Genomic DNA, 14037 nt, shown 5'->3' on the forward strand with positions numbered 1-14037 from the left:
AGCGTGATTCTTTCATTTTCTCTATATCCATTATTTGAACTTATTAATTGATTTGGTTCAACCTCAACATCTAAAACTTTTTCACCATTTTGTCTTGGGTTCCGACTGGCATTCATTTACCTAATCGTGATTCTTTCATTTTCTCTATATCCATTATTTGAACTTATTAAATGAGTTTGTAACAAAAGAAATGAGGCAGATGCAAAAGAAATTATTGAGATAAACGACCAACAAGAGGAAATAGATTAATGAAAAAAAATATTTAATAATACACAAAACATAATTAACCTTTTTGCAAGCCAAATAGCTCGAGAATTGAAAAGAAATGAGCTTCCCACCCATTTCTGCGCAAAACTGAAATTTTATCTAAATCAAACATCCAAGGCTAAAATTTATATTGTAAAATGTTAATGAAAGGCCAAGTGAAAACTTAAACTGTCACAAAAATTTAGATACTCATCCTTTGGGCTGTGGTTGTGGTCCGGTGGTTTTGACAGGGCAAGATCATGTTTATGAACTAACTTCAAACCCCATAGGGCATACGGCCCTAGATTATACATGTCCGAGTTTGAAGGGTTCCATATCCCACATTAATTCAAAAAAATTATCGTCAAGCTCATTCGTTGATTTCCTAGCCTGTTTAGGAATATTATAAATATTGAGTGGAAAATTACGAACCCTTTTTTCAATTCAAAAAGGGATATTCGGTGATTTCCCAACCTGTTGGGTAATTGTAATAGCTGAAGGCAAACTGGATGCTAAAATATTCCAGTAGTGCCAAAGCTAAGCCCAACAATAAAAAGAAAAATGCTTTCATCTCAGAAATGCAGAACTATCAACGCTTCTTTTTTCCCTTGTGTTTCTTTGATTTGCCTTTCTTCTTTGTTTTTCCCATTCTGTATACATTTTCCTCACGTTCGTCAACATTTTTCTCCAAAGGCTTAACATGCAAAATCCCGTATTTGAAATATCCTTCGGATGCCATCAGCCCTCGATCCTCTCTCTTGCGTATGTTTTCAGTTTTCTTTGCACGAATCTCCTGTTAAAAGTTACCAATTACAAAATGCTCAAAAAAATAAAATAACACAAAAAGGCAAATGTGACATTGCTTAAATGATGAATGTACACGTCCAGTGAACAAAAGGAACCGCAAACTAAATCATTAATAGCCTGAACTCTAAATATATATAACGACTTAGGATGACTATATATGCCACTAGAACTAAAAGCTCACCTCATTCTTAATTGCCTCTTCCTTCATACGTTTTTGCTTCTTCCTAATATGTTCACCTACGGAAATGGGTGTTTTGATATTCTTTGAAGGCTGTGAATAGCATCAAGAAAAGTTAGAGGCATGTGCAGTGACTTCCAACACAAACATGTTTCACAACAGAAATACAATGGCCAAAAACAGCAAAAACTAGCTTGCAAAGTAGAAAAATGTAAAATATAGAATTCTACTTCAGAGACTTACCTTTCCACCCAAAGTTAACACCTTTTGGTTCTCCATGGCCTTCCGTTTCTTCCAGGGCAGTTGTGAAACACCTGATTGTTGAGAATTCAATAAGGCAATGAATATGTTAATTCTCTTTAACTTGATAACTGTTTGTGTTACTTTTTTCCGTATTAGCTTTGTTCCTTATTATTATAATGTGTGATACATCAAACAGCTACCAAAACAGTAAGAACAGTGACACAGTATATAGGCTGCAAACCAGGGCCAAAACCCCTCCTCTTGAGTGGAAAACCCTTAAATACTTCCTCTTATTATAGATCCTTCAATTGACAAATACCAAGACCTAGTGACTCAGACAAATACCCTCCAAGACCAAGATCAATCACTAACTTGGCCACCTGCTGCAAGAACTTCGACCTCCTACTGTAGATCCGAAATCGTCTCCCCAGCAACTGCTGCTGCCACACTAGAAAACTTCGATCTGCTTCTTGTAGCCTTCCTCTACCCTTCACTTGCCTTTCTTTGAGACTAAGAACTAGAGAGATGCCCTAAGTAACCTTTGCTTGACTTCTTTCTTCTCCTCCTTCCAAGATCGAACCAGAGATGACCCTTGTGCAGAAACCCTAGCTTCGACTTGTATGTGGGGGAGAGAATTAGCCCAAACACTTCGACTTCCTTCGTCCTCTTCTTCGCACAGAATGAGAGATGAATGAATGATCCTTTGGAGGACGAATTCCTCTCTTTATATAGGCCTCTTCAAGGGTAGACGTGGCTCTTCATTTGGCCGACTTGATCTTGGAGGGCATTTCGACACTTTAAAGACAAAAATATTTTTTCTTTACAAAATACAATGTGCCCATTAGGGTCTTCAATATATGACAATGACTCTTAGACCTAGGACAAACCCTAGAAGCACTCAATGGGTGCTTGACCTATAAAATAAAAGAACTTGAACATGAAACTCATGCTCCAATAATAATAATTTATTTTCATACTTATGAAGATCGAACCTAGTTAAACATTTTTCACACTGATAACAAATATTTTGTTAATGCAAAGCACATCTCCAGCATGACCCCAACATGTTTACCATGAAATTCACCTCATCATTAATTTCATACACGCTCAGAACTGTAATCCCAAATAAGTTTATATTTATTGTAACTTTTTCACTATAAAGTACCCCAACTCTGGCTTTAGATTTACTGGAGTTCTCAGTTTTCTTGAACCTTCAACCATGATGAATTCTGAAAAGATAGAACTTTTATTTTCTTGACTTAACATTTTTAATCTAAACTAGGATGCACTGCACAAAAGATCCATGCAAATATTTGAGATGATGATGAGAAAAAGAGAAGAAATTCAACTTCCTTCGAACCTATGAAAGCTTCAATTGATATATATATATATATATATATATATCATGGGATTGCAGATTTTTCATTACCTTACCTCTATAACCTATCCATTTCCCCTTGAGAATTACTATGCCTTATCCCAATATAGCCCAATAATATTTCAAATTTATATATGTAATCAGCTTCCTCTAGCTATTATTGTCTCATATATAGTTACATGTTCAAAAGGGGTATAAAATTTATTACACTAGGACGTTTTTCTCCATTATAATCTTCTACAAGTTCAAAAGTATACCAACCCTTAGCTAACTAGATGAACAATTGTACTATAATACCCAACTCGGGTTTTAAGCAATTTAAAAGATACAATGTGCCTTAGTTGATCTGTCACTCATAACAAGCCTATTGCTAAGGATAAATTTTGATATCCAGCAAAAGACAAAGGTTAATTTATAGAAGCAGTGCCTGGATCATATCTATAACTCCAGTTATATCTACATGCAAGATCAACTGTTAAATTCATGGATGGTGAGAAAACAAACATGCTCTACTGGAAAAGACATCTCCCACAAAACTAAAGATGAAATAATTGAAATAACCTTTCCATATATGAAATGCTGTACGTTCAAATAAAACCTTCAACATGCAAATAAAATAAAAGTGGCATTCCAGACATCATGTTGAGAGTGAGAAGAAACAGCACACCTAACTCTTCAACTTCTTTAAATATTTTGTCGAATATCTCCTTCTCTTCATGAGAAGACACCTGCTCAGTTAATCTCCTGGATTGTGTGCCTTTGAACATATCAGATGGGTTGGATGACTGCAATAGCACCACCAGAACAATATAGTCAAATTTATTTCATAATAAACATTGCCACTAAACAGCTATCTCTAAGAGCTGACTATCAAAAACCAAATAATATAACCCTAATGATGCATGATTATATCAAGTACACGAGAATGAATCTCAAGACAAAAAATTGCCAATGCTAGAACACATTTATGAAAAAGGGCCTCCATCTTCGAAGCTTTCACACATTGACAGAAAAATTATCTACAGCTTGCTACTGCATAACTAGGTATACATACAGAGAACATACTTGGCCAACAAACAAAAGTTCAATAAGCAAGCCAAAGGGTAATATATAGGTTACATAGTATTCAAAACCAGAACCGGTGACCAGACCAGTCCACTTATCAAACCAGTTTTCGAACCAAAACCAGAAAAACTGGACGGGATGGATCTCAATGAACCGGTCTTTAAAAAATACTTGAAATAATTATTTTTTAATGAAAAAAATTATTTTTAAGATTTAAAACCATGATTCCAACCCAATAGAGACAAAATATACAAAGTTTGTTCATCTATATACCATGTAAAGGTGAATATATCAAAATGGCACAGAGTGCAATACATATGAGCAACAAAATACATAATTAATGAGGCTCTAAATGGCCTCTAGAGTCCAAAAACAAAACTACAAGCTATGGGGCCACTAGCCTACAAGTCTATATATCAGTGATCAACATGATCACTCCTCATCACCCCTACTAGACATGGGATCATCAAAATGAGCTACATAAACCTCTGGCGCAGAGTCCAAGGACTCCTCAGACTCCCCTGCAACCTCAGTTATAGTAGTAGCAGCAGCAAAACTAGACATCAAATCTACAAATCACTGATCAACATGATCACTCACGAAACTCATCATTGATTGAGCAACATAGACATCATCTAGCTCAAAGTCTTCAAACTTGGATTGTTCAACCTTATAATATGGTAAAATTGAAAAAGTTTAACATGCCTAACCAATGATTTTGGTTTGAGTGAAAGGTTCATCTCCTAAACCTTATGATATGGTAGAAAAAGCTTTGCATGCCTAACCAATTATTTTCCATTGAGTGAAGGGTACATTTTTGTTAAGGCCATGGTAGAGGAGTTCAACAAGCAATACCACCAACATCAACGAAGTTTAACAATCAATGCCACCAACATCAAGGTACTTAAAGGCTCCACGCTCTTCATCAAATTTCAATCTCATACCCTCACACATGATAGAATCAATTGGAAACATCGCAATCCCCTAAATCTTTAAGTTCTGAAAACTATTAAGTTTGTTGGATTTTGAATGATACCTAAAACTCTGGTTTCTCCATATGAAATCCAATGAGGTCAAAACCACTTTCAAACATCTTGAGTCATTTCATGGTAATGTTAAAAATTTAAGTAACAAGATGTTACTTTAAGAATTTAACATAACCATTAATTGTCAGCATTGCTAGGGCTGAGAATCTTGAGATGTGTGAGGCAAACAAGAGGGGAGACATCCTTTTAAAAGCTTGGAAGGGTAGTTTTTGGAGGAAAATAGCAATGTTGCACTAATCACGAAAATATCGCGATAAAATGATTTTATCGCGATTTAAACAAAAAAAACGATATTATCGCACAATAAAAACGATTATTTTTTTTGGCCGATTTTTATTGAAAAAATCGTGGCTATGTCGGGCAGCGCGAATTATAACTAGAAAAACACGATTTTATTTTTCATTTGTACAGCAGACAGGTGCGCAACAGGGATTTGGAATCTTGGAGTGAGCTCTTGGTTATTTTGGAGTTGAATCCGCTAACTAGAGGAGAAAAACGAAGCATGAGCTGAGGAGACGAATTTTCTCCATAAAACCGGTATGGGCACCAATGTTTTGTGTTTCATTGTTTTGTAACTTTGTTTTGGTTTTTTTCCTATGTTTTTGGTTGGGTTTGGAATCTAGATAACCCATTGTTTTTTTTCTATGTTTTTGGTTGGGTTTGGAATGGGGTTTTTGACATTTGTCCAATGTAAGTTTTTTTTAGTTTTTTGGTTGGGTTTGGAATGGGATTTCTTAAATTGTATGTAATTTTATTTAGTTTTTGTAAAATGTAAATTGTAAATTTGTAACTTGTAAATTGTAATCCTTATTTTGCCATAGGTTTACCGAAACACCATTCAAGTTTTCAACTTCAAAGTTCAAAGTCAAACATGCCAAGGAAATTGGACCCTCTATGGGAATTTGGTGAACCTGATGGAGAGAATGATAGAATAAACTTGTCTTGCAAGTTGTATGGGCACCATATGTCCGGGGGGGTGTACAGATTGAAATATCACCTTGCACAAATCCCTGGATTTGATGTAGGGCCTTGCACAGAGACAAATCCTGAAATCATCCAAAGAGCCATGAGATCATTGGAAAATTTAAACCACACTAGAGAGGCCAAAGCATAAATGAAGAGGCAACTAAAAAAGTCAGCTGAACAAGGAAGTGGCAATGGTTCTACTGCAGCATCAACCAACCCGGTAGGTGCCTCACTATTTTTTGTTCCTCGAACCACACCTGGTTCACAGCCATCTATCACTTCAATGCTTAAAAAAACTAAAAAAGAACAAGCTGACAAGTCGCTAGCCAAATTTCTCCTTTGGAGTGATATTCCTTTCATCATTGTAAGGAATCCATTTTTCCAGCCTGTTGTTGATGCTATTGCAACTGTTGACCCAGGGTACAAAATCCCTTCTTATCGTGACATTAGAGGCCAGATTCTTCAAAACGAAAAGCTTGACTGCACCAAAAGATTGGAGGATTTTAGGGAATCATGGGCACAAACAGGATGCACTGTGATGTCAGATGGTTGGACTGACCAAAAGGGGAGAACCCTTATAAACTTCTTGGTTAGTTGTCCCAAGAGGACTATGTTTATCAAATCTGTTGATGCATCTGCACAAATCAAAGATGCAAGAATTTTATGTGATTTGCTGGATGTGTTTATTTTGGAGGTGGGTGCAGAAAATGTTGTCCAAGTCATAACAGACAATGCTGCAAATTATATTGCTGCTGGCAGGATGCTTATGGACAGGCATCCTACTTTATTTTGGACACCTTGTGCTACACATTGTATTGATTTGATGTTGGAGGACATAGGGAAAATTTCCTTTGTCAAAGATATTGTTGAGTCATCCAAAAGCATTACAAAATTTATATATAATCATACATCTGTGCTTAGCTTGATGAAAAAAATCACCAACAACAAAGAGTTGGTGCGCCCCGCCATTACACGGTTTGCCACCAGTTTCATATCTCTTCAATCCCTCTTGAATTCTATGTGGGATGTGAAGAGAATGTTTCTTTCAGAGGAGTGGCGTGCTTTGACAATAAGCCGCAAACCAGATGGAGAGACCATATGCAGACTAGTTTCATACCAAGAAGACTTCTGGGCGGGAGTGCAGGAGGTGTGCGTCATTACTGAACCTTTGGTAAAGGTTCTTCGATTAGTTAATGGTGAGAAGCCCGCAATGGGCTATTTGTACGAGGCCATGGACAGGGCGAAAGAATCCATTCGGGCCTACTATGATGATAAGGGAGATGTGGGGTTTTAGAGACAACTCCTCCTATGGGGAGTGATTGATGAACAATGGAACAATACACTCCATCGTCCCATTCATGCTGCAGGGATCTACCTGAACCCCGCATTTTCTTACGCATGTGGGTTCATATTTGATGCTGAGATCATGGAAGGATTCTTAACCTGTGTCCAGAGGATGGCGCGATCTCCAATAGAACGTACAGAAATCTCTAAAGAAATTGAGACATATAGGATGGCAAGTGGCACATTTGGCTTTGACATGGTTGTGACTGATAGGACGATTAAAATGCCAGGTATTTTTTAGTTTGTTTCAAATTTCATTGTCTCTTCAAATTCCATTTTTTTCTTATGTTTATTTAAAATTGTATTTGTAATTTTGTTATAGATGCATGGTGGAGAATGTATGGTGCCAGGGTACCCCTTCTGCAAAAGCTTGCCATTCAAATCCTCGGCCAAACCTGTAGCTCCTCAAGATGTGAGCACAACTGGAGTGTATTTGAAAAAATACACAACAAGAAGTGCAACAAGTTAACACTTAAAAATTTAAAATATTGCAAATTTCCAAATAATTTTTTGAATTCATTAAACAATATTTTTTTTATAATTTTATTTTCATGATCTTTGTACAGGTTGGAGTCCCAGCGACTTAATGACATGGTCTACGTCTACTACAATCTTCGATTGTGGGTGAGGCAACTTGAGAGGACACTTGATATGGAGGCCATCTCGTTGGATGGGATTGACACCACTGCTCCATGAAGGGTTGAGGCTGAGAGGCCTCTCATGGAGTCTGCTTATGATTGGTTATTGCAGGATGTAGTGGAGGAGGAGGAAGAGGCAGAGCAATAGGAGGAGGAGGTGACACCACCTGCCCGGGCTACCCCTGCCACCAGTAGAGGACGTGGTCTACCTCCTATAGCCCCTACTCCTAGTTCTTCAGCTTCTAGAACACAACAGAGTCCACTTCCAACTCCACCAGCACCAGCATCTACATCTAGAGGGAAAGGGAAAGCTATGGCATTTTCTCGCAAGAGGGGCAAAGGAAATCAATAGTATTAGAATTTAGTTATTTTGTTCATTTCATGGTATATGACATTATGACTCATGAGATACATTATTATATTTTTTGTTGATATTTTGAGGCTGAGTTGGGACTCGGGAGTCAGGACTTACTATCCAGGACATGATTCACTGTTATGTGTGATGTAGCACTAAAAATGATATTAAACATCTTATATATTAGTTCTTTTATTATATTTATGTGTCAATGTATTTATTTTATGTTGTAAATGGTTTAGATATTAAAAAATTTGAAAAACATGAATATTTTTGTATGTTACGATTTTTTCCCGATTATTACCAATTTTTTCCTGATTTTTACGATTTTTTCTTATTTTTTCCCCGCGCCGAAATTATCCCGATAACAATTAGTGCAACATTGGAAAATATCCCCTAGTTTCCCTTAAAACCACTCAAAAACTACAAAAAACAACTCATGTGGGGTTCGCAGCCAAGCTGGTAATGAATCGGTCGATTTATGGCCGATTAATGCCAAAACCCTAGCCCGCACGCATAAAAACATGTTCTCCTATCGGTCAGGTACCTCTGCATAATGAATCAGCCGGTTTGACTGGTTTATGGTTCAAACCAGCTACTTTTGAAAACTATGGTAGGTTAGAATAGTCAAAAAATAATCAAATAAAAGAGCTTAGAAAGAAAACAGGGTTAGCGGGAGCATGGAAGAGTACTTTATAAATCCATGCACACATAAGATGGTCAGTGGCATTCAATAAATATGGTGCTATTAGTATTCTACTATGCCAGCTTGATCGTGACCCATGTCCAAGATTTTGTGATCCCGATGGGATTGTTATCCTTCATATTGCATGAGGATTTGCACATTCGATTATTATCACATGATTTCGAGGTTTGCAGATGGTACAATGATTATGGTGTTGAAATATGTAACTAGGTTCAATCTTCATAAATATGAAATGTACTCTCGATTCTTGTATGTTGGTAAAAGAAAAAAAAATTATTATTATTATTTTTTGTAGCATGGGTTTCATGCTCAAGGATTATTTTATTTATAGATCAAGCACCCATTGAGTGCTTCTAGGGTTTGTCAGAGTCAGGAATTAAATAGAGTCATTGTCATATGAAGAAGAACCCATTGGGCATCTTGTAACATGTCAAAAGAATCATTTTTGTGTCTAGACTCTAAAATGTAAAAATACCCATCCAAGACCAAGTCGGCCTAGCAACTACAAAGTCGGACTCATTATGGTATGTCGTCCTCCTTGGAAGCTTATACATAAGAGAGAATTCGACCTCCTATGGACATTCATTCACTCACTCATCATCCAAGCGAAGAAGAAGAAGAAAGGCTAGCGAAGGAAGAAGAAGGAAGAAGGACAAAGTTTTGGGTTGGTTCTCTCTCTCACACACACATGCGAAGATAAGACTAGGGTTTTGCAACTACAAGGTGAAAGTTTTCAAGTTGCAAAAAGAATGTCGAAATTGGCAGAAGAAAGGACTATTAGGTAACCTACTAGGCCCTAGAAGAAGAAGCAGCCAAAGCGAAGGAGCAAGGAAGCCTTGGAAGCCCTAATTTCCCTCGCATGTGTGGAGGCAGCAACTGTTGCAAGGGCCGAAAATTTTAGACTTGTAGTAGAGACCAAAATTTTGTAGCTAGGGGTCGAAGTTGTGCAGCAGGAAGAGATCTGATTAGGTTTGACTTGGATAAAAGAAGCACATCATCAAGAAGGTTTGACTTGGTCTTGCAAGGGTCTTGGTCTTGGTTTAGAGGTCTTGCAATTCGTCATTTGAAGAATTTATAAGAAGAGAAGAAATTTGTGGGTTTTCTTCTAAAGAGGAGATGTTTTGGCCCTAGCTTGCAGCATACATCCTGTGTTATTATGTACTATTGATCTTCATGTTTTTGCTAGTTTTTTGATGATAAGAACAACATAATAATAAAAGAAAAAGCTAATAATCAATAAAAGTAAAAATACACCACAAGCAATTATAAATCCTAAGAGAAATCACCCTAATTGTTGCCCTATTGATTTCTCAACATGGTACCAGAGCTAAGGTGGACTAAGGGCATGATGAAGATCACTACATCCTTGAAGAAGTCACTAAAGTTCTCATTGAAACAATTCTTTATGATAACAAGCCACCTCAAGCAAGGCATCAAAGCATTCAAGGATCTCCTATCATCTATCAAGCACCATATGACCAAGACTTCCTCCTCAAAGGACAAAGGACTATTCTTAGCACTTACAGGTACGTTTGAAGATGAAAATGTATGTGTAATTGACAGTGGAGCATCTAGACATATGACAGGTGAGCATAGACAACTAAAGACTCTATCAAGAGGGACGATTTCTTATTCAGTCGAACTTGGATACAAAAAGAGTTATGTAGTAAGAGGAATTGGATCAACTTCGGGTGAGCTAGATGGGGCAAACATACATCTCAATAATATTCTATTTGTTCCAAGTTTGAAGAAAAATTTACTTTCCATTTCATGTATAGAAGATAAAGGAGATAGAGTTGCATTTATAGATGGAAAGGTCATGGTATGGGATAAAGGCTCTAGCATCAACAATGCAAAAGTTATTGGGATTCGTGAAGGAAGGTTCTACAAATTACTCACGCCTCTTTCTCAAGCCTTGGTTCTCATTGAAGTTAGTCTATGTGAGCTTTGGCAAAGAAGGTTTGGACATCCTCACTACAAAATCTTACCAACTCTCAATACAATGGTAAATGGCATCCCTGAACTAAAGGAAGATCATGAAGGGGTCTGCAAGCGATGTTCATTACGTAAAAATGTAAAGAAACCATTTGGAAGCAATGCTTCAAGATCTAAAGAAATCTTCGATCTGATTCACTCTAATGTTTGTGGTCCTATGTCTACAAAGTCTCTTGGAGGTCATCTATACTATGTAACTTTCATTGATGACCACACAAGGAAGACTTGGATTTATTTACTTAAGTCCAAGGACGAAGTATTTGAAAAATTTCAAGAATTCAAAGCAAAAGTAGAGAATCTTACAGAAAGGAAGTTCAAAGTACTATGATCCAATAATGGAGGAGAATACACATCAAAGGAATTTATAGCTTTCTATAAGAAGGTTGGAATTAAGAGGGAGCTGATAGCCCCATACAATCCTGAGCAAAATGGAGTAGAAAAATGCAATCATACAATTGAAGAAATTGTTAAAGCTATGTTACATGATCAAGATCTACCTAAATTTCTATGGGGTTAGGCATCCAAAATAGTTGTCTACATTCAAAATCAAAGTCCTCACAAATCACTTGACAACATGACTCCTGAAGAAGCGTTTACTGGGAAGATACCATGTGTAGCTCATCTCTGAATATTCGGTTTCCCAGTATAAATTCACATTCCAAAAGATAAAAGGAAGAAATTGGATCCTACAAGCTTGAGGGGCATATTTGTTGGCTATAGTAACTCTTCAAAAGCATATAGGATCTACATAAAGGAAGAGCACCGAATTGAAGTAAAGTCGATATGTGATTTTTTATGAAAGCATTGGATATAAGAAGTCCAAAGATCTCCCAATTGATTCTGATGACGAAGAACTACCTATATTTGAAGAATATCGGAAGAAGAAGATTCCAATCATGAAGAAGAAGGTTCCAGTGAACCTGTGCAACAATTCATCATTCCTGAAAATGGGAAGAGACCTAATTGGTTGAAGTCTACTCTTCAAGATGTTGAAGGACATGTTGTAGCTAAGGGTACATTTGGGGAAAGCAAGAAGCCTAAAAGCTATTCAGGGTATACAACCTATATGACAAAATTGATTGACACAAAACCATCCACCTTTGAAGAAGTTGTCAATCATCAAGAATGGAAGGATGCTATGAATGAAGAATATCAATCTATAATGAAAAATAGAGTTTGGGAAATCGTTCCTAGGCCGAAAGACAAATTTGTGGTGACTTCCAACAGGCTCTACAAGATTAAACATGCAGCAGATGGAAGTATTGACAAATATAAAGCAAGGTTTGTGGCTAGGGGTTTCTCTCAACAAGAAAGCATCGATTATGAAGAGACATTTGCTCCTACAGCTAGATACACAACTATAAGATCATTGGTCTCTTTGGCAGCATCTATGGGATGGAACTGTTAATTTTTGCAACTGCGGTCAAATGATGAAGATAATAAGTGCAATAGATTCTTCTTTTCGGGAGGACCAAAATCAACCTAAAGATCACCTTATTTGGACAAACAAAAGTTGGTTTTTGAATTTATTTATTTATTCATGTATATTGGATTAGGTCGGCCATAAGCTCATGTACAATTGGACAGGTCGGCCTCAACCCCAAGTGGACCCTCATGGAAGCCTATAAATAGAAGAGACCCCAAGCTAATTCTCACACATTGATCAAGCCATCTTCTCTTCTCTTATTGTCTTGGTTCACGTAGGTCTGACGGAGGAAAGCTCGCGCAAAGAGTCTAAAACTGCAGGTTTGAAGCTCGCATGCGTCGAGGGTTTCTAGGTCTCGGACGCTAGCTCGTAACCAAGGTTTTTTGTCCCTGAACGCTGGCACAGTATGGTCATAGGAGCGTCCAGGAAGCCTCAGACGCTGGCACAGAGTGCCTAAGGGAGCATCGAGGAGGCTAGGGCTTCTACAAATTAGTTCGGTCCCCAGACGCTGCCACAGAATGGTCTAGGGAGCGTTCGGGTTGCCATACACGCTGGCACATTAGCCTCAAGGGAGCATCCGGGCTGCCATAGACACTCGCACAGAAGCCTTATGGGAGCATCCAGGGTTTGAGCCATATCTGAGTATGTTTGACCCCGGACACCCTCATCTAATTCTCCAGAGAGCATTCAAATCTGTTCCAGACGCCCTCATCCAATTCCATTTGTTATTATTGATCTCCCATATACAGCCATATTTAGCTAACATGTCCTTGTAAGTTGCCTGTATCTACTCCTTTGCCTGATCCATAGCCTCATAAATGTAGCCCATGGTCAATTTTCCCCATCCACCATCCTTAGCACCTTAACAAGGGGCTCAGTAATTTTCACAAGCTCTGCAAACCTTTTCCAAAAATAATTGTCAAACACTTTCTTTTTGGTGTCTTTGCCATCTTGTCCACGAGTCCACTTAGATTCAGCCCAATCATCAGAAGAAAACATTTTCTGCAGGTTTTTATGTTGAGCATTTAGACATTGCAAGTGAGGAAGTGAGTTGCAAATCTCGAAATTGCAGGCCTAACAAACTCTTTGCCCTCAGTGTTTTTCCTCATTAGGTTCAATACCCATGAGTGGTTGTAAATGCATTTTGTAGCACTTGGCATGCTCTACAGTGTTTTTTACCCACTCCACTTTGCCTATGTCCTCAAGCATGAGGTCTATGCAATGTGCAGCACATGGAATCCAAAATATGGTCCTATATTTGGACTCAAGCATCTTTCCAGCAAGAACATAGTTTGAGGCATTATTGGTGATGACCTGCACAACATTTTGTTCCCCAACTTCCTGAATAATGTCATCAAAAAGCTCAAATAGAAGGATTGCATCCTTCACCTTATCAGATGCATCAATTGATCTCAAAAACATGGTTCCTTGAGGGCAAGAAATAAGGAAATTAATGATAGTGCGGTTATTTCCATCGGTCCATCCATCTGACATGATGGAACAACCTATTTTGAGCCATGAATCTTTATACTCGGCCAAATACTCATCAATCGAAGAAATCTCTTTTTGCAAAAGAGCTCCCCTCAAGTCATGCATATTAGGGCCTTTGAAGCCCTTTCCTGCCGCTATAACAGAGTCCCACAT

The 14037-nt window shown here is 37.7% G+C and overlaps 1 protein-coding gene across 1 annotated transcript in view; it reads right to left on the minus strand.

The window, feature by feature from the left end:
- Positions 1-411: 411 nt before the first annotated feature.
- LOC149251322 (uncharacterized) overlaps positions 412-14037 on the minus strand; it is a 126621-nt gene continuing 112995 nt past the window's right edge. Inside the window, exons 3-6 of the mRNA XM_089459350.1 lie at positions 3520-3637; positions 1475-1545; positions 1235-1324; positions 412-1039 (exon numbers count right to left, since the gene is read on the minus strand). Coding sequence (XP_089315476.1) covers positions 836-1039; positions 1235-1324; positions 1475-1545; positions 3520-3637 — 483 coding nt within the window. The 3' untranslated portion in view covers positions 412-835. The remainder of the gene's footprint in view (positions 1040-1234; positions 1325-1474; positions 1546-3519; positions 3638-14037) is intronic.

The sequence above is a fragment of the Pinus tabuliformis genome, chromosome 7, assembly GCF_031772625.1.
Source record: "Pinus tabuliformis cultivar Carrire ecotype Pingquan chromosome 7, CPIR1, whole genome shotgun sequence".
NCBI classification, from domain to species: domain Eukaryota; kingdom Viridiplantae; phylum Streptophyta; class Pinopsida; order Pinales; family Pinaceae; genus Pinus; species Pinus tabuliformis.